We start from the raw sequence: 18,579 nt of genomic DNA, 5'->3' as shown, positions 1-18,579 counted from the left end.
TTCAAAGTCTTGTTTTCTGAAATCCATGGTCAACATATTCATGATTACATTCTGGAGCTTGTTCACTGATTTTACTCCTTGATAACAGTGACCTCCACTGCGTTTACCATTGTTCTTTGAGAAACACGTCAACCAATGTTTTTTCATTGAGTGCAGGCTGAACCGACAACTTGAGCATCTCAATCAAAATCAGATTTATTGTCACTGATATAGTCGTGAAATTTGTTACTTTGTGGACCAGTACAATGTAGGAATAAAGAAATACCAAGTTACATTAGAAATAGTCTGAGAGAGGAATAATGAGGTAGTGTTCATGGCAGAGGGGAAGGAGCTGTCCCTAAAATATTGAGTGTAGGTTTCAAGCTGTTGGTAGCACTATCAAACAGGAGAAAATCTGCAGATGCTGGAAATTCAAACAACATACACAAAATGTTGGAGGAACTCAGCAGGCCTGGCAGCATCTATGGAAAAGAGTAAACAGTCGACGTTTCAGACCAAGACCCTTCATCAGGACTGGAGAAAAAGGGATGAGAAGTCAGTGTAAGAAGGTGGGGGTAGGGGAGGAAGAAATACAAGGTAGTAGGTGATAGGTGAAACCGGGTGAGGGTAGCAATATAGCAGCTTTACTAACATTATATTTGTTTTCCTTTCTTGGACTGGCTTAGATGTGACTCTTCACTGAACTGTTCTCTGAAGTGGCCTAGCAACCTAATTGTTTCAAAAATTAATATTAAAGATCACAAACAAAGCTCACTATGATCTTCTTAGAATAACAACGAATGACCAATATATACTCAATGGCCACGTTATTAGGTACAACTGTACACCTGCACATTAATTTTAATTTTAATTTTATTTAGGGATACAATATAGAACAGGCCCTTCCAACCCAACAAGCCACACTGCCCAGCAGCCCTCGTATTTAACCTGAGCCTAATCACAATGACCAATTAACCTACTAACTGGTACGTCTTTGGAATGTTCGAGGAAACCCACGTATTCATGAGGAGGAGATGCAAACTCCTTACAGACGGGGCCAGAATTGAACTCCGAACTCTGATGCCCTGAGCTGCAATAGTCTCATGCTAACCACTACACTACCGTTAATGCAAATATCTAATCAGCCAATTGTTGTAACAACTCAATGCAAAAAGCATGCAGACATGGTTACGAGGTTCAGTTGTTCTTGAGACCAAACATCAAAATGGGGAAGAAATGCGATCTAAGTGAATATGATTGTGGAATGATTATTGGTGCCAGATGGGGTGGTTTGAGTATCTCAGAAACTGCTGATCTCCTGAGATTTTCACGCACAACAGTCTCTAGAGTTTGCAGAGAATGATGCAAGAAACATCCAGTGAGCAGCAGTTCTATGAAGGAAAATGTCTTGTTATTCAGAGAGGTCAGAGGAGAATGGTCAGATTGGTTCAAGCTGACAAGAAGGCAACAGCAGCTCAAGTAATCACGTGTTACAACAGTGATGTGCAGAGGGACATCTCTGTACATGCAACACATTGAATCTTGGAGTGGATGGGTTACCACAGTAGGAGACCACACCGATTCCATTCATGTACCTAATAAAGTAGCCACTGTGTATATTTTGGTCTGCTTCCAAGTACAAATACTGCTGTTTTAAATTGCTTTTGTGTACTTGCAAGCTTGGTCCTAACTATATTTTGCATCATCCATATTTTAACTTCAAACTATTCCAAATTGCATATTGTCTCTTATGAATTCAATCTATATTGAATGGTCCAAACTGATAAGATTAGCATTTTAAGCACTTTGTAAGAAATTAGGTCATGAGCTTCTTTTTTTAAGTATGTTAAATTTATTTTTCTACTTGCAATATTACTCTGAAGAAGAAAGATAAAATAATAAAATAGAATGAAATTAACAGAAAATAGACATTGCCTCTGTGATTAAAAAGGGGTTGGTTATTTTTGAAACAGTGCCCTTTGGGGAAAAAAAGGTCCTCGATGGATAGTCATTCAAAGAAACCAGCCTCTATTCATGAAACATGAGAGTAGCTACTTTGGAGTTGCTAAGGATAGTAATCTTATTGAAGGGCTCACATGCACATTTTAAGTGAAAAAGCATCTATCATTGGAACACACAAATGAGATTACAGTTCGAAAATCATTTTTATGCATTCATCTAATAACATTGTGGGATTGATACAGATACTTTTATAAATGGTCAGAAGTTCCAGAGATTGGAATAAACGATTGTAATAATGCCGCTACAAAATAAATTAGGGAATTTAGAAACGGGGGTGATTGATAAGTTCGTGGGCTAAGGTAGAAGGAGTCAATTTTCGAAAACCTAGCACCTTTATTTTTTAGCATAGTCCCCTCCTACATTTACACACTTAGCCCAACGGTCGTAGAGCATACGGATCCCTTCTTTGTAGAAGTCGGTGTCTTGGGCCTCCAGAAAGTGGTCCACAGCAGGGGTGATTGATAAGTTTGTGGCCTAAAGTAGAAGGAGATGAGTTATTAACTTCAAACTGTCTGCATGATCACTCAAAGAGTTGACCTGCACGTGCATGCAACGAGAGCTGTATAACTCATTTCCTTCTACCTTAGACCACGAACCTATCAATCACCCCTGCTGTGGACCACTTTCTGGAGGCCCAAGACACCGACTTCTACAAAGAAGGGATCCGTATGCTCCACGACCGCTGGACTAAGTGTGTGCATGTAGGAGGGGACTATGTTGAAAAATACATGTGCTCGGTTTTCTAAAATTGACTCCTTCTGTCTTAGGCCACACACTTATCAATCACCCCTCATATTGTGTTGCAAAGCCAACCACACGCCTATCTATGGTATGTATGTAACATATACAGAGATTTATGCAAACAAATTGTATAAACAATACATATGCTGGAATGAGCAATGCTGTACCCTGCACTGCTTGTTTCTACCTCCTACTCAAGATCTACAAGCCTGACTATCCTGATAGGCTCAATGATTCTGGCTGCCATTGCCCAGTTGAACTCATGCCTGCATTCCTCAACTCCATTTTGTCCCCCTTGGTTCAGTCCCTTTGTACTTACATCCGTGACACTTAAACTCAATCACTTTAAGTTCCCTGGAATGCCTCATTTTCCCAACAGACATCCAGTCCCTATACACTACTACCACCCTTAATGAAGAGCTTAAAGTTTTCTCTTCTTTCTGGACAACAGACCTAAACGATTCCCCTCCTTAACCACCCTCCTCTGTCTGGCAGAACTGGTTCTCGCCCTCAATGATTTGTCTTTTGGCCCCTCCCAGTTTCTCTAAGCTCATGGTGTAGCCATGGACACCCACAGGGGCCCCAGATATGCCTACCTTTTTGTTGGTTACATACAGCGGTCCATGTTTCAAACCTACACTCGTAATGCATCCTAAACTCTTTCCTACACTATATTGACAATTGCATTGGTTTGCTTCCTGCACCCATAATGATCTCATCAATTTCATCAACTTTGCTTCCAAGGACCGGTGATCCCCTGATGTGCGATTATCTGGGTTGGAGGTCTATGTGAGTCAGGAAGTTGAGGTCAAAGTCTTGGGGCCAAGGCCCAAGGCCAAAGTATTGCTATCGGGAAATCCTGGGGTAATCGGGGATCAATGTCTGCAAGTCCAATGCCAAGGACTGAAAGCCTGGTGACAGCCTGTCCTCTCTTTTTTCCACGGTCCACTCTCCTCTCCTGTCAGATTCCTCCTCCTTCAGCTCTTTACCTCCTTAACTTACCACCTCCCACCTTCTCTCTCACCTGTTGTCACCTATCACCTGCCAGTTTGTACTCTTTCCCCCTACCTATTCTGGCTTCTGCCCCCTTCCTTTCCAGTCCTGAGAAGGGCCTGGGCCCGAAACATTGACTGTTTATTGCCCTCCATTGATGCTGCCTGACTTACTAGATTTTGTGTGTGTTACTCAAGATTTCCAGCATCTGCAGAATCTTGTGTTTATGATATGCTGAGTTCTGTATTTTCTAAAAAAACCATTGCCATGAGGAAATTTGCCTCCATAGATTTGGACTAGATATTTATGTTCAGCTATTTGTCACAGAAGGAATGCAGTCACAGAATGTTGTCAAACCACAAATTCCATCCCAATGTCTGCCTTATGTCTGAAACTAAAGCAGTTTGTGTGTAAGAACAAACAAGTTTCAGGAAGAATTCAGTGGGGTCAGGCAGCATCTGTGGAGGGAATTGGACAGTTAACATTTCTGGTCACAACACTTTATATGGAGTCCTGTTAGCTTCATTTTCTGCATCTTACTTTGTCTCCACAGTGTATGTAACCATAGAGTTATGTTTAACCTCAACTGAGTTTGAGGCACATATTCATGCCATGATTAATACAAACTAATAGTATCTTTGAATCTTGTATGATGACTCGAGCTTCTGGCCATCTGCTGCGGAACCCCTAATCTTTGTTCTTATTATCATTGGATTTATCTATCACACCCAAGACAATTGAGAGGAGGGTATCGGCAACTGCCATATAATGAAACTGTATTTTAAATAAGCAGCCAGTCACCTTCAAGTAATTTATGAGTCTGAATTTGATCATTGAGAATTTGAAATTGCTTCCTACTGAATAAAATGTGTTACTTGACTATCAATCTGAGCAGTTAGTTTATGAAAAGATGTTACATGTCTGCTTCATAATGTCATAATCAGACCACAAATCTTACTGAGACAAAGCTTTGTAAATAGAAATGACTATTTACAAAGGGGTAGATTTTAGGTAGGATCTCAATGGAGTAGAAGGAGAGAGAATGGCAGAAAAGTATAGGGAGGCCATTCAAGTGCTGGGGACAGCTATCTGATGACACAACTGTCAGTGATGGAGGAACAATTCTACAGAAGTTACGATTGAATATAACAAGGTGTTCAATGTCAGAGGCATTTAATTACAATTTGAGTGGTTTCATTATCTCCTGCTAATATAGATCAGCTAAGATATGGATATTGTTTGGGAAAATGAGAACTTTTGATGAGGTCCAGTGTGTGGAAGGTGAATGGTAGGAGGTTAGGCAGAGAGCATTGCAATAGTTGAATCTGGTTGTACAAAAAGGGTTTGAGCAATGGATGGACATTTTTGAAGCTGTAGAAGTGCTCAGACTGTCTGATAAAGAAGAATATAGGGCTGAGCAATGGGCAGCTCTTTGGACCCTAACACATTGGGAGAAATTGCACCTTGTGCATAACTAGAGATTCGATAAGCATAGAATAGGATAGTGTGCTGGGTTTCTACGCAATATAGATGAAGTTGAATGCAAGTCAGCAGATAATGAAGGGTTGGATTTAAGAGACCACAACAATTTAATCTGAATGCAAATGAGTGTTTGAGGGCTGTAACATCTAGATTTTTCTTTTGTCTGTCTTCTACTTCAGAGATCAATTTGCTATTATAAGCAATGCATTTTTCATCAGAATGTGATTTGTTGAAAAATGTAGTTACTCTTTTAGTCAGTGAGCACTGTGCCGCCTCCTGTTCTGTATCCTACGTAATCTGACAAGTCCCGTCTGTGATAGCTGAACCCATTCACCTGACTCTCTAACGCTCATGCCACCGCAGAGAACAAATCCGTATGACCTCCCCCATATACCACCAGCCTGAATAAAAGCAGTAACGAAAATCAAAGATGCTGGAAATCTGAAATGAAAGCAGAAAATAGTGCAAAGTACTCAGTGGATCAGGCAGCATCTGTGGACCAGACAAACGTTTTAGACCTGAAACATTAACTGTTTCTCCTTTCACAGATGCTGCCCATCCTCTAACTGTTTACAGAGTTTTCAGTTTTTATTTTTGAATTAAAGCACAATTGGCGTCAAATGTTATGCGCTTCCAATCCTTCAATTCTGCCTGTTCCCTGACACCAAGGTATTTTGGCTGTAGGTGTTTCCTGACTGCAAGCTTTTCTCAAGATAGAATTAGAGTTTGCTCTGGTTAATATGCCCATTGTCAGAATAGTAATACGGCAAGACAGAAGTCTTACTGGGTTTATCCTTGTTTTCCAAAACCAAGTTACCATAGAAGTAAATAATCACAATATCGATTTTGTCACATTTATTCCATGTGTTGTGAATACTGTGATTTTTGGATCACTGCTCTGTAATGTAAAATGTTTGTGTTCTAACTTGCTTTTGTCTTGATTAAAGGACATCAACATGAAATCTTAACTTCACAGATTAATGTTTTTGACCTGTTTCTCTTTTGACTTTCCATCATCTGTAGTTTATTCCTTTCCCTGATTATTTTTTTTTTGTTATCCACTTTTTCCTAATTAACCCCATGAGCATACTCAGAACCTGCGCTCAACATCTGGGGGTTCTGTTCTTCCATGCTAACTGCTTCTGGACCATGTCAGGAGAAGATGAATGTTGACAATATGCAGTATGTAAGAAGCACAATGTACCATTAAAATACTCGGAGCATTCACACTCTAAAATCGCTAGAATCATTTTGCTCATTAATTCTAATACATACCAGAACAAACCAAATCGAAGATGTATGAAAAAATATAAATGAAAAGTTATGAGCATTTCACCAGCAGCAGTATGTCTTGTAACACATGTTCTTTATCTCCTCTTCTCTAAAGGGCCAACAGATAGGGACAAGACAGCTAGAAGAGATGGGAGCTAAATTCTGCATTAGTCTACTGCGCCTGAAAAAGATGACATCAGTGGAATGTCGGCTGCCGCCTAGCCTCCTGGATGTGGAAAATGATTTGATTGATACTAGATGCAATGTGACCAGGTATGGTTGGTAGTGGACTGCGGAATGCTAAATTAAACTGGATTCGTTTTGTAAGCAACCACTTTGAAACATTTAGTCTAAAGCATCTGCCCAAGTTGTTTGGCAACATTCAGTGAAATAACTCCAAGCTTCATGACTAGATGGGCAGAAAACAAAACTAAATCATTACCCTAAAAACTTCCATGAGATATTATTTGTATCTGGTATAGTGACAAATGTTAAAATAAACTTCTATGTGGTCTCTGTATCAGGATTATAATTGTTTTTTATTTTTGTGAGTGCTTCCTTCCCAATAGCTGGGGGAATATTGAACATATCACCTTTGTGCTAATTACTTTATTGAAGGAAAATATCCAATAGAAATTATGAAGTGCTTTTCTTCAATTATTGAATCTGGCTTGGGTTAAAGATGCCAGATTCTTCAGTTGAATAGTACTTCTACCTGATGCTAGAGTGTTATTATCTGTTAACCCTTTTTACCTTCCCCCAGTGCTAATGTGAAGTCGTATACCAGGCACATAAATGCATTCACACATAAAAATTGCTGGTGAACGCAGCAGGCCAGGCAGCATCTATAGCATCTACAGTCGACGTTTTGGGCTGAGACCCTTCGTCAGGACTAACTGAAAGAAGAGATAGTATCTCTTCTTTCACTATCTCTTCTTGCAGTTAGTCCTGATGAAGGGTCCCGACCTGAAACGTTGACTATACATCTTTCTATAGATGTTGCCTGGCTTGCTGCATTCACCAGCAATTTTTATGTGTGTTGCTTGAAATTCCAGCATCTGCAGATTTCCTCGTGTTTACATAAATGCTTCATCCATTATTTGAGATTATACCTAAGAATGGTACTGCCAATCTTTTCTTGCCAGATAACCTCAGTTCTTTCCTAAGCATTAAAACAAAATAAAGTATAAATGAAAACAAAGTTCTACTTTCCTTGGAAATGCTGTTCATGCTAGAATCCAGCTGTATGGATACAAGGGCTATGTCCTGTACAAAGTTCAAATTACAGTGTTGTAATTGCAAATCTAAGTAGTACATGATATCAAGTTATTGGTCTGAGAAGACTGAGCTGCTGTTTTATCTTTAACAAAAAGTTCTATTTTAACTTCATCCTGATGCATTTTGGACTTGTTTCCAAAATGCATCAGGCTTGTTTAGATGTTCCTTTGAACCTTTTGAATAGAACTTTTTCGCCACAATGAGCAAAGGTATGTTTGGAGAAAAAAAGGGTGCAGAATTTCATGAAAAGAACACCTCTCCAACTGTTAAGCACGGGGGTGGATCAATCATGCTTTGGGCTTGTGTTGCAGCCAGTGGCATGGGGAACATTTACTGGTAGAGAGAAGAATGAATTCAATTAAATACCAGCAAATTCTGCAAGCAAACATCACACCGTCTGTAAAAAAAAAAGCCGTGGATGAAAAGAGGATGGCTTCTACAACAGGGTAATGAACCTAAACACACCTCAAAATCCACAATGGACTACCTCAAGAGGCACAAGCTGAAGGTTTTGCCATGGCCCTCACAATCCCCTGACCCAAACATCATCGAGAATCTGTGGATAGACCTCAAAAGAGCAGTGCATGCAAGATGGCCCAAGAATCTCATAGAACTAGAAGCCTTTTGCAAGGAAGAATGGACGAAAATCCACAAATCAAGAATTGAAAGACACTTAGCTGGCTACAGAAAGCGTTTACAAGCTGTGATATTTGCCAAAGGGGGTGTTACTAAGTACTGACCATGCAGGGTGCCCAAACTTTTGCTTTGGGCCCTTATCTTTTTTTGTTATTTTAAAACTGAAAAAGATGGAAATAAAAAAGTTTTCTTGCTTAACATATGAAAGAAATGTGTCATCTTTAACTTTATGCCTTTTAGAAATCAGTTCATCTTTTACTCGCAGAGCTATTCACAGTAACAGAAATTTTGACCGGGGTGCCCAAACTTTTGCATGCCATTGTATGTCAAGTAATCTATATCGAGGATTGCTACTCATAGTGTAAATTTCAATGTAGAAAGTGTAAAATAAAAGTGTAAGTCTTCAAGCTTAATATTAAAGGTATACATTTTCTCATCCCATTTTGTTGTAATTGGCTATTTTTAATTTGTCTGTTAAAACTAATACTGTAATCCTCAGGTTCGGCCAGCAGCGTTAGTCTATGGAAGACCATCTCTGGCTCCGCCAAACGTGTGTAATCTGTGGTGTTAAATCTTTTGTTTGTGTGGATTAAACGATTTAGCTTTATAATTCTTAATTTGACTAGAGGGTTAGTAAAGAAAACAAAAAGAAAAGGGCCCATTTTAATGAAACAGTCTAATGCTCACTTTGGAGCTCACAATTTTCCCGGCCGTTTGTTCTCCTTTGATTTTCCCTGGATGGCGTTGACTCCTGGCCCCATTCCGCATCCAATCCGTCCTACTGTCTATGACCTCTCCATTCTGGCACCTTCTCTATCCATCTTCTGCCAAACAAAAGACCACGAATACCTTGCTCTCGGGCACACAAGAAAGAAAAACCACTCCTTTCATTGGACAGCATACATTCCAAAGTCCCCGTTATCTCCAGTCATAACCCAAACACTGCTGCTACAGAGAAACCATTACATTTGCAGCGAAACCTTCCCCTGGGCTTTACAATACAAAGCCAAATATCTAATCAACTTTTGGACATTTACTATGGTCGTCTATAAAAACATCATTCATACTTTTGTAGTTCTCTTTTATTTGGAGGTTCAGTGAGTTTGTCTCACTGTATTATCTTGATCCCAGCCATTGCCTGGAGAAGAAGATGTGAGACAATTTTTACTTTAGTGACAATGGAAAAGAATATTTTTGAATGACCTTTTAATAACGTTTCTGAGCAGTCAATTTGAGGATTATGTAACACATAAAAATGCTGGTGAACGCAGCAGGCCAGGCAGCATCTTTACGAAGAGGTACAGTCGACGTTTTGGGCCGAGACCCTTCGTCAGTCCTGATAACGTTCACATTTTAGTGTGAAAATCCAGAGGATCTGGTATTAGAAACATAGAAACACGGAAAACCTACAGCACAATACAGACCTTTTGGCCCAGGAAGCTGTGCCGAACATGTCCTGATCTTAGAAATTACCTAGGGTTACCCATAGCCCTCTATTTTTCTGAGCTCTATGTACCTGTCCAGGAGTCTCTTAAAAGACCCTATCATATCCACCTCCACCACCGTCGCCAACAGCCCATTCCACGCACTCACCACTCTCTACGTAAAAAACTTACCCCTGACATGTCCTCTGTACTTACTTCCAAACACCTTAAAACTGTGCCCTCTCATGCTAGCCATTTCAGCCCTGGGAAAAAGCCTCTGACTACCCTTTAAATGTGTCCAGGAGAGCTGTTTGAGATGATACGTAGATTGTCCAATGAGTGAAGGGGTCATATTGAACCTAATTTTAGGAAATGTTAGCTGGACAAGTGGTTAGAATTTTGGTAGGAGAGCAGTTCTGAATTGGTGACCATAACCCTGTAAATTTCAAGGTAGTTATAGAATGGATTTAGGATAACCTGGTCCTGAACTGAGTGAAGGCCATTCTTTTTTTTCAATCATAATATAGGACCAGGGAACAGTAGAGTTGGGGCAGCTACTTGCAGGTAGATCAACAGCCAACAAGTGCAAAACATTAAAATGAGAAATTCATAGTCTGATTTCGTGCTAATGTGTTCCCATAAGAGTGAAAGGAAATGAGAAAAACGCATGGAACCCTGATCTTCAAGGAATAATGAGGGCTGGATGATGAAAAAAAATACGAGTATATAATCACTCTCGAGAATTGAAAGCAGGGGTGATCCTTGGAAGTATGGAAAATGTACAGGGTGCTTAAAAAAAAGGGAACAGGAGGTCAAAGGGACGTGAGCTATCATGATACAACAATTTTAAGAAAAATTCTGAAGCATTTTTTAAAATATTTTAAGGGCAAAAGCACAACCAAGGACAAAAACTCACAGCTGCATTTGGAGCCAAAGGAAATAACAGTCGGTGAGGTCATAAATGATTACTTCTCTATATTGATGAAGAAGGAGGACATTGTAGCTGGAAAATTTTAGAACTGGTTAGCATTAAAAAAGAGGAAGATATTGGGTATCTTCAGCCTTATTGGTGGATAATTCCCGGGGCATGAGTCTATGTATCCCAGACTGTTCTGGAATGCAACAGATTTTTAAATTTCACTGCCAACAAGTGATGCCAAATGATTAGAGAATAACTAAAGTGATGGCTATATTTAAGAAGGGCCAGAGGGATAGGCTGGTTATTACTGGCCAATCAGTCTGAAAACCATGATAGGGAAGTATTGGGGAAAGGCCCCGAGAGACATACTTAATTTGCATTTGAAATGGCAGTGATTATTTAAACATCACATTAACACGAGGAAATCTGCAGATACTGGAATTTCAAGCAACACATGTAAAAGTTGCTGGTGAATGCAGCAGGCCAGGCAGCATCTCTAGGAAGAGGTACAGTTGACGTTTTGGGCCAAGACCCTTCATCAGGGCTAACTGAAAGAAGAGCTAGTAAGAGATTTGAAAGTGAGAGGGGGAGGGGGAGACCCAAAATGATAGGAGAAAACAGGAGGGGGAGGGATGGAGCCAAGAGCTGGACAGGTGATTGGCAAAAGGGATATGAGAGGATCATGGGACAGGAGGCCTAGGGAGAAAGAAAAGGGGGAGGGGGGAAGCCCAGAGGATGGGCAAGGGGTATAGTGACAGGGACAGAGGGAGAAAAAGAATGTATGTATATAAATAAATAACGGATGGGGTACGAGGGGGAGGTGAGGCATTAACGGAAGTTAGAGAAGTCAATGTTCATGCCATCAGGTTGGAGGCTACCCAGACGGAATATAAGGTGTTGTTCCTCCAACCTGAGTGTGGCTTCATCTTTACAGTAGAGGAGGCCATGGATAGACATATCAGAACGGGAATGGGACGTGGAATTAAAATGTGTGGCCACTGGGAGATCCTGCATTTTCTGGCGGACAGAACGTAGTTGTTTGTTATGGTGAGACCCTTTCTGACCAATTTGATTGAATTTATGAAGAGGTAAAAAAAAATCTATTGATAAGGGCTGTTGTTGTAGACCACCTGGAGGTCTGCTAGGTTTTTGATAAGGTCCCATGTGGAAGGCTGATCCAATAAGTTGGAGCCATAGGATCCAAAACTGGCTTGGTGATAGCAAGACAATCACAAACAAGAGAAAATCTGCAGGTGCTAGGATCCAAGCAACACACACAAAATGCTGGAGGAACACAGGGCCAGGCAGGCACACAGGGTGAAGATTGGGGTTGTTTTTGTGATTGGAAGTTTGTGACCAGTGATGTACCCACAGGCATTGTTGCTGAGACCCTTGCTCTGTAAGTAATGTATAGTGTATACATACATTAACAATCTGGATATGATTGTTGGAGTATGATTAGTACGCTTGCAAATGGCACAAAGATTGCTAGTGTTTTTAACAGTGAGGAAATGGTGCTGGGTTACAGATCAGTTGGTAAAATTGGAACTTAGTCCTTCTAAGTGTCAGGGTAATACACACTGGGAGGATTAATAAGGACAGGACATGGAGAATGAATGGTAGGGACCTAGAGAGTATAGTGGAACAGATGGACCTTGGTGTACAAGGATCCCTGAGAGTGACAATTTGATAAGATGGTGAAAAGGTGTATGAGATGCTTGCCTTCATTAGATGGAACATAGGACACAAGGGGAGGGATGTTATTGGGCAGTTTTATGAAACATTGATTAGTCCACTGCTGGAGTACTGTGTGAAATTCTAGTCACCACGCTATAAGAAGGACATTATTGTGTTGTTGCAAAGGTTCACTAAGATGTTGGCTAGAAACATAGAAAACCTACATCACAGTACAGGCCTTCTGGCGCACAAAGTTGTGCCAAACATGTCCCTACCTTAGAAATTACTAGGCTTACCCATAGCCCTCTATTTTTCTAAGCTCCATGTACCTATCCAAAAGTCCCTTAAAAGACCCTATCGTATCCGCCTCCACCACCGTTGCCGGCAGCCCACTCCACGCACTCACCACTCTCTGCATAAAAAACTTACCCTTGACATCTCCTTTGTACCTACTCCCCAGCACCTTAAATCTGTGTCCTCTTGTGGCAACCATTTCAGCCCTGGGCAAAAGTCTCTGACTGTGGACCCGATCAATGCCTGTCATCATCTTATACACCTCTGTCAGGTCACCTCTCATTCTCTGTCGAAAAAGGCCGAGTTCACTCAACCTGCTTTCATAAGGCATGCTCCCCAATCCAGGCAACATCCTTGTAAATCTCCTCTGCACCCTTTCTACAGTTTTCACATCCTTCCTGTAGTGAGGTGAACAGAACTAAGCACAGTACTGCAAGTGGGGTCTGAACAGGGTCCTATATAGCTGCAACATATGGCTCCTAAACTTAATCCCATGATTGATGAAGGCCAATATACCATATGCCTTCTTAACCACAGAGTCAACCTGCGCAGCTGCTTTGAGCATCCTATTTACTCAGACCCCAAGATCCCTCTGATCCTCCACACTGCCGAGAGTCTTACCACTAATACTATATTCTGCCATCATATTTGACCTACTAAAATGAACCACTTCACACTTATCTGGGTTGAACTCCATCTGCTACTTCTCAGTCCAGTTTTGCATCCTATCAATGTCCCGCTATAACCTCTGACAACCCGTCACACTATCCACAACACCCCCAACCTTTGTGTCATCAGCAAATTTACTAACCCATCCCTCCACTTCCTCATCCGGGTCATTTATAAAAATCATGAAGAGTAAGGGTCCCAGAACAGATCCCTGAGGCACACCACTGGTCACAGACCTCCATGCAGAATATGACCCGGCTACAACCACTCCTTGGCTTCTGTGGGCAAACTAGTTCTGGATCCACAAAGCAATGTCCCCTTGGATCCCATGCCTCCTTACTTTCTCAATAAGCCTTGCATGGGGTACCTTATCAAATGCCTTGCTGAAATCGATATACACTACATCTACTGCTCTTCCTTCATCACTGTGTTTAGTCACATCCTCAAAAAATTCAATCAGGCTCATAAGGCATGACCTGCCCTTGACAAAGCCATGCTGACTATTCCTAATCATATTATACCTCTCCTAATCTTCATAAATCCTGCCTGTCAGGATCTTCTCCATCAGCTTACCAACCACTGAAGTAAGACACACTGGTCTATAATTTCCTGGACTATCTCTACTCCCTTTCTTGAATAAAGGAACAACATCTGCAACGCTCCAATCCTCTGGAACCTCTCCTATCCCCTCTGATGATGCAAACATCATCGCTGGAGGCTCAGCAACCTCATCCCTCACCTCCCACAGTAGCCTAGGGTACATCTCATCTGTTCTCGGCGATTTATCCAACTTGATGCTTTCCAAAAGCTCCAGCACATCCTATTTCTTAAAATCTACATGCTCAAGCTTTTCAGTCTGCTGCAAGTCATCACTATCGTCAGCAAGATCCTTTTCCATAGTGAATACTGAGGTAAAGTATTTATTCAGTACCTCTGCTATCTCCTCTGGTTCCATACACACTTTTGCACTGCCACACTTGATTGGTCCTATTCTCTACGTCTTATCCTCTTGCTCTTCACATACTTGTAGAATGCCTTGGGGTTTTCCTTAATCCTGCCCGCTTAGGCCTTCTCATGGCCCCTTCTGGCTCTCCTAATGTCCTTAAGATGGAGTTTTACACTTATGAGTTAACCTGGAGTCATTTTAGAGGAGTCGTAGAATAATACAGCATGGAAAAAGGCCCTTTGGCCCATCTCATTATTCTGACCATGGTGGATACCAATCACATTACCCTCTAACCCCTCCTGTTTATGTACTTACCCAAAAGCCTTTTGGATGTTTATATTGTACCTGCCTCAACCACTCTTTTCTGGCAGTTTATTCCATACGTGCATCACCTTCTGTGTGAAGGAGTTGCCCCCGAGGTCTCTTTTAAATCTTTAACCTCTCACCTTAAACTTGTGCTCTGTTATTTTTAGCTCCCTTTGTCTGGAAAGAAGACTATGTGCATTCACACTATCTAAGTCTCTCATGATTGTATACAGTTCTGTAAGATCACTCCTCAATCTTCTACAGCACAGCAATGAAGTCCTAGTCTGCTCAACCTCTTCCTATAACTCAGGAGGTTGAGGAAGAACTGATAGTCAAACACGTTGCCTGATTGGGTGGTGAAATCAAGTCTTCACTCAATATTTAAGAGGAAATTCAAGAAACACTTGAATTGCCAGGGCATAGTAGCTAATGGACCAAGTCAGGTAAATTGTTATCGGTGTAAATAGAGATTTGATAGCATAGGTTTGGTTAGCACGTTTCTGTACGATAGGCACAAAACAAAGAAAGTTGAGGCTTTCAGAGTATCAGAATTTGAAACTGTAATCATTTCAGTTCTGGTAATTATATATTATCTGTCTATCCATACATTTTCTTTTCCCACTCTCGCACCTTCAGCCAATCTCACTTGATAAAAAGAAATAAGTGTTCTCTCATCCTTCAGTGGATGCTGTTCCTGTGCATTACTGGTGTAGTGTAGGAACTGGAGCATGGCTGTCATTTGAGTCGCAGCAAAATCAGCAAAGAGAGAATTCATCCTGTTTTGTTGTATTCAGTGGGAGTGAAGTCAATCAATAAACCTTTACTCCTGAGATGCCTGCTGGAATACTACAGAACATGCTCCAACTAATGTTCCATAGTAAGTAGCTTCTAGTCACACTGTACTTCTACTGGGAAGACTAGGATCAGGCATTCTTCTGCTGACAGTTGTGCATGTGTGCTTCTGCATTCTATATTGATTAGACCTATGGATTGGTTCCTACCCTTCATTTCCAACAATTTGCACAAAATAAATGGTGACATTCTCAGAATTGACATTTGCAGAGGGCATAAATGTAATGGAATGCCAGCTCAAATTCTTAAGAGCAATTTATTCTGTGTTTCATTTAATCATACTTTTCAGAAGGTATGCCAAATGGAAAACAAATGGGGGAGGGAATGGAACAAAAAAGCTGTTTGACTGAAACTAATACAGCACACATAGAGTGCACAAACCCTAATGAGACTTGAAGCCACAAGAAATCATTCTCTCAGGAATATAGAATTTATTTACCAGACCACTAGGAAAAATGTTTGATAATGAGCCCAAAAGAAATTTCTGCAAGAGCTATACAAGTCGTTGTTTTGTTGAAATTGAACTTCATGAAAGGAATGTTGGCCTGATATTTCTGCTAAAAGCATGTTGTTCTGCTTTGAACTGCTGACAAGCACACTTGTAAATGCCAGCAAGTTTGGGACTTGGATTCATAGTCAAACATTTCTGCACAGAATTTGCCGTGTATATTGCAAGACCATGCTGACATTGCTAATTAAGCAGGGCAGCATCACTCTGTGAGTGTGAAATGTTCAGAAGGAACTGGCCTCCTTGAAAACCATGAGCTTTTAACAGGCTTTTAATGTTATTGTTTTTATCATTTATGAACATGATCACGCTTGGAGGTGCCGCGATAGCATAGCGGTTAGCCCGACATTATTACAGCTCAGGGTATTGCAGTTCACTGTCTGTAAAGAGTTTGTACGTTTTTCCTCCTGGCTATGCGAGTTTCCTCCGGGTGCTCCAGTTCCCCCCCACAGTCCAAAGACGTACTGGTTAGTAGGTTAATTGGTCATTGTAAACGGTCCTTTCATTAAGCTTGGATTAGATGTGGGTGGGTTGTAGATGACATGGTTCATTGGGCTGGAAGGATCTGTTCTGCACTGTATCTCTAAGTAAATAAATAAGTAACTTTGCAAGAAAGGCCAGTAAGATGAACCTTCTGCATTCAGTCAAGGAAAATGTGGGTGGGAACCTATGTCCATAAAATAAAGTCCACTGACTTAAATGCAGGTACTCAACAAGACAGAATGCTGCTTACCAGATGGGAAAAGGTCTCTGGCAGATACCTGTCCTGCTGTAGGGATATGGGAGCAAGAATATATGTTCTCTTTGTCTATATTCCCATTGTAGATCAGGCCATATTTATGCCAAACTTTAGCTGGGAGAACTAAAAGATACTGGAGTTCTTCCTTGAATTATGCACAATGTGTGTGGGAAAAGGAGATCTATCATGCATTCTATTTAAAAGCAGCAACTTGAATTTATTATGTGTTGGAAAGATATCCCGGATCACTGAGTATGTTGGAAAGCTCAACAGGCATCTAGTGGGAATGAGAAAGTAAGATGTATAGGAGTAAGCATGAAAATGTCTGCAGATGTTAGAAATCCAAAGCAACACACACAAAATGCTGGAGAAACTCAGCAGATCAGGCAACATTTATGGAAATTAATAAATAGTTGACATTTCAGGCCGAGATCCTTCTTCAGGACTCAGTATAGGAATAAGTTGTTTGGTGAATAAAGCAGTAGACATTTAAAAGAAGGCTACGATCAGATAATTTGGAAGTACTATGAAACTATGTGCAATTCTTAAATAGCAAACCACCAGGCTTCACCCGTAATCTCGCATGTCAGAAATCCCAAATCCACATAAAATTCTATTCATTACAGTTAAGTGTTATATTGCAGTTAGTGACCACCATATAAACTATTGAAATGCCCTGATTTTTCTTTTATGACACATTTGCACCTTGCTTTCAATTATTCCCTTTCACGTAATCACAAGTTTCTTAAGAAGCAATTATAATTCAGTATTCAAAGCAAATCTGTTAAAGTTTTAGTTAGAACACTCAAACTTGCTTTCAGAGCAGCAAAAATGTGAAGATGGTTGAACACAATGATAATAAAAAGCCAGGCACAAGGGTAAATTATTTCCTGTTTAGAATGAGAAAATGAATACTTGCTGTGAAACAATCATTAGAATTACAGTTTTGTTTTCCATAAACAAATCCATGAGGCTATTGTTGTTTGACAATGAGCATAAATTCCTATAGGGGGCTCCTACAAAGATTTAGCAAAAGAAAGCGAAGAAATTTGTAAAACTAAATTTTTTGAAGAAATGCTGCCAAATCTCTAAATAACTTTTGAACTCTATTGGCAGTGATGTGCATAATTCAAAACAGATTAGGGTTTGATGGGTTTTCATTAACCAATTTGCAAGACTGTATTAGCCTATTCAGGACAGATGTTGGAGATTCCATAGCGTGTCAGTGATTGACTACAAATTACAAAATTATACAGCTGTTTCCAGTTCTTTTGAAGCTATTGCTTCAATTCTCAATTGTATATTTTGATTCTCTTCCCTAATACTGATTTCACTATCACTGCTCTTGATGATGAATGAAATACTGAATAGTTACTGGCATTCTTTTCAGGAAGTTCTTGTGTAGCTGAATGTTTAGCAAGCAAATGGTTTTTCTCTCCATTCAACTTTTTTCCCACTTCCCTTGGTGACTTCATGATGGAAATGGTGTTGATCTGTAGGTTTGCATTCCTGAAATGGAAACTTAATTTTTGTATACCTGTTTGCAGCAGTGATTCACATAAAGTGAAAAAAGATGTATTATTCTTTTTCTAAATACAAACAGCTGTAGGTAGGGAATTAAATATAATACAACACATTTAACTGTTAAAAATATTGGCACTTCTCTTGTAAAATTTTAGTACCATTTAATCAACCATATGAAACAGTAAAATAAGTAGTATGGGTGTAACATAACTTAAAGATTTTCATATCATTTTACATATTCAGCCTATAAAATAGAAAATACTTCATAACTTTAGATGGTTTAAATTTTTTTGAAGATGAATTCACAGATACAAATAG

At 40.2% G+C, this 18,579-nt stretch overlaps 1 protein-coding gene across 7 annotated transcripts in view; it reads left to right on the top strand.

Annotated features, from left to right (window-relative positions):
* The window catches only part of agtpbp1 (ATP/GTP binding carboxypeptidase 1), a 265,211-nt gene that overhangs the window by 215,562 nt on the left and 31,070 nt on the right, over positions 1-18,579 (top strand). For all 7 annotated transcript variants that reach the window (XM_063068825.1, XM_063068822.1, XM_063068824.1 and 4 more), the window contains one exon: positions 6,605-6,762. In XM_063068825.1, coding sequence (XP_062924895.1) covers positions 6,605-6,762 — 158 coding nt within the window. The remainder of the gene's footprint in view (positions 1-6,604; positions 6,763-18,579) is intronic.

The sequence above is a fragment of the Mobula hypostoma genome, chromosome 16, assembly GCF_963921235.1.
Source record: "Mobula hypostoma chromosome 16, sMobHyp1.1, whole genome shotgun sequence".
Taxonomy (NCBI): Eukaryota; Metazoa; Chordata; class Chondrichthyes; order Myliobatiformes; family Myliobatidae; genus Mobula; species Mobula hypostoma.
This window is presented reverse-complemented; position numbering and strand designations above follow the sequence as displayed.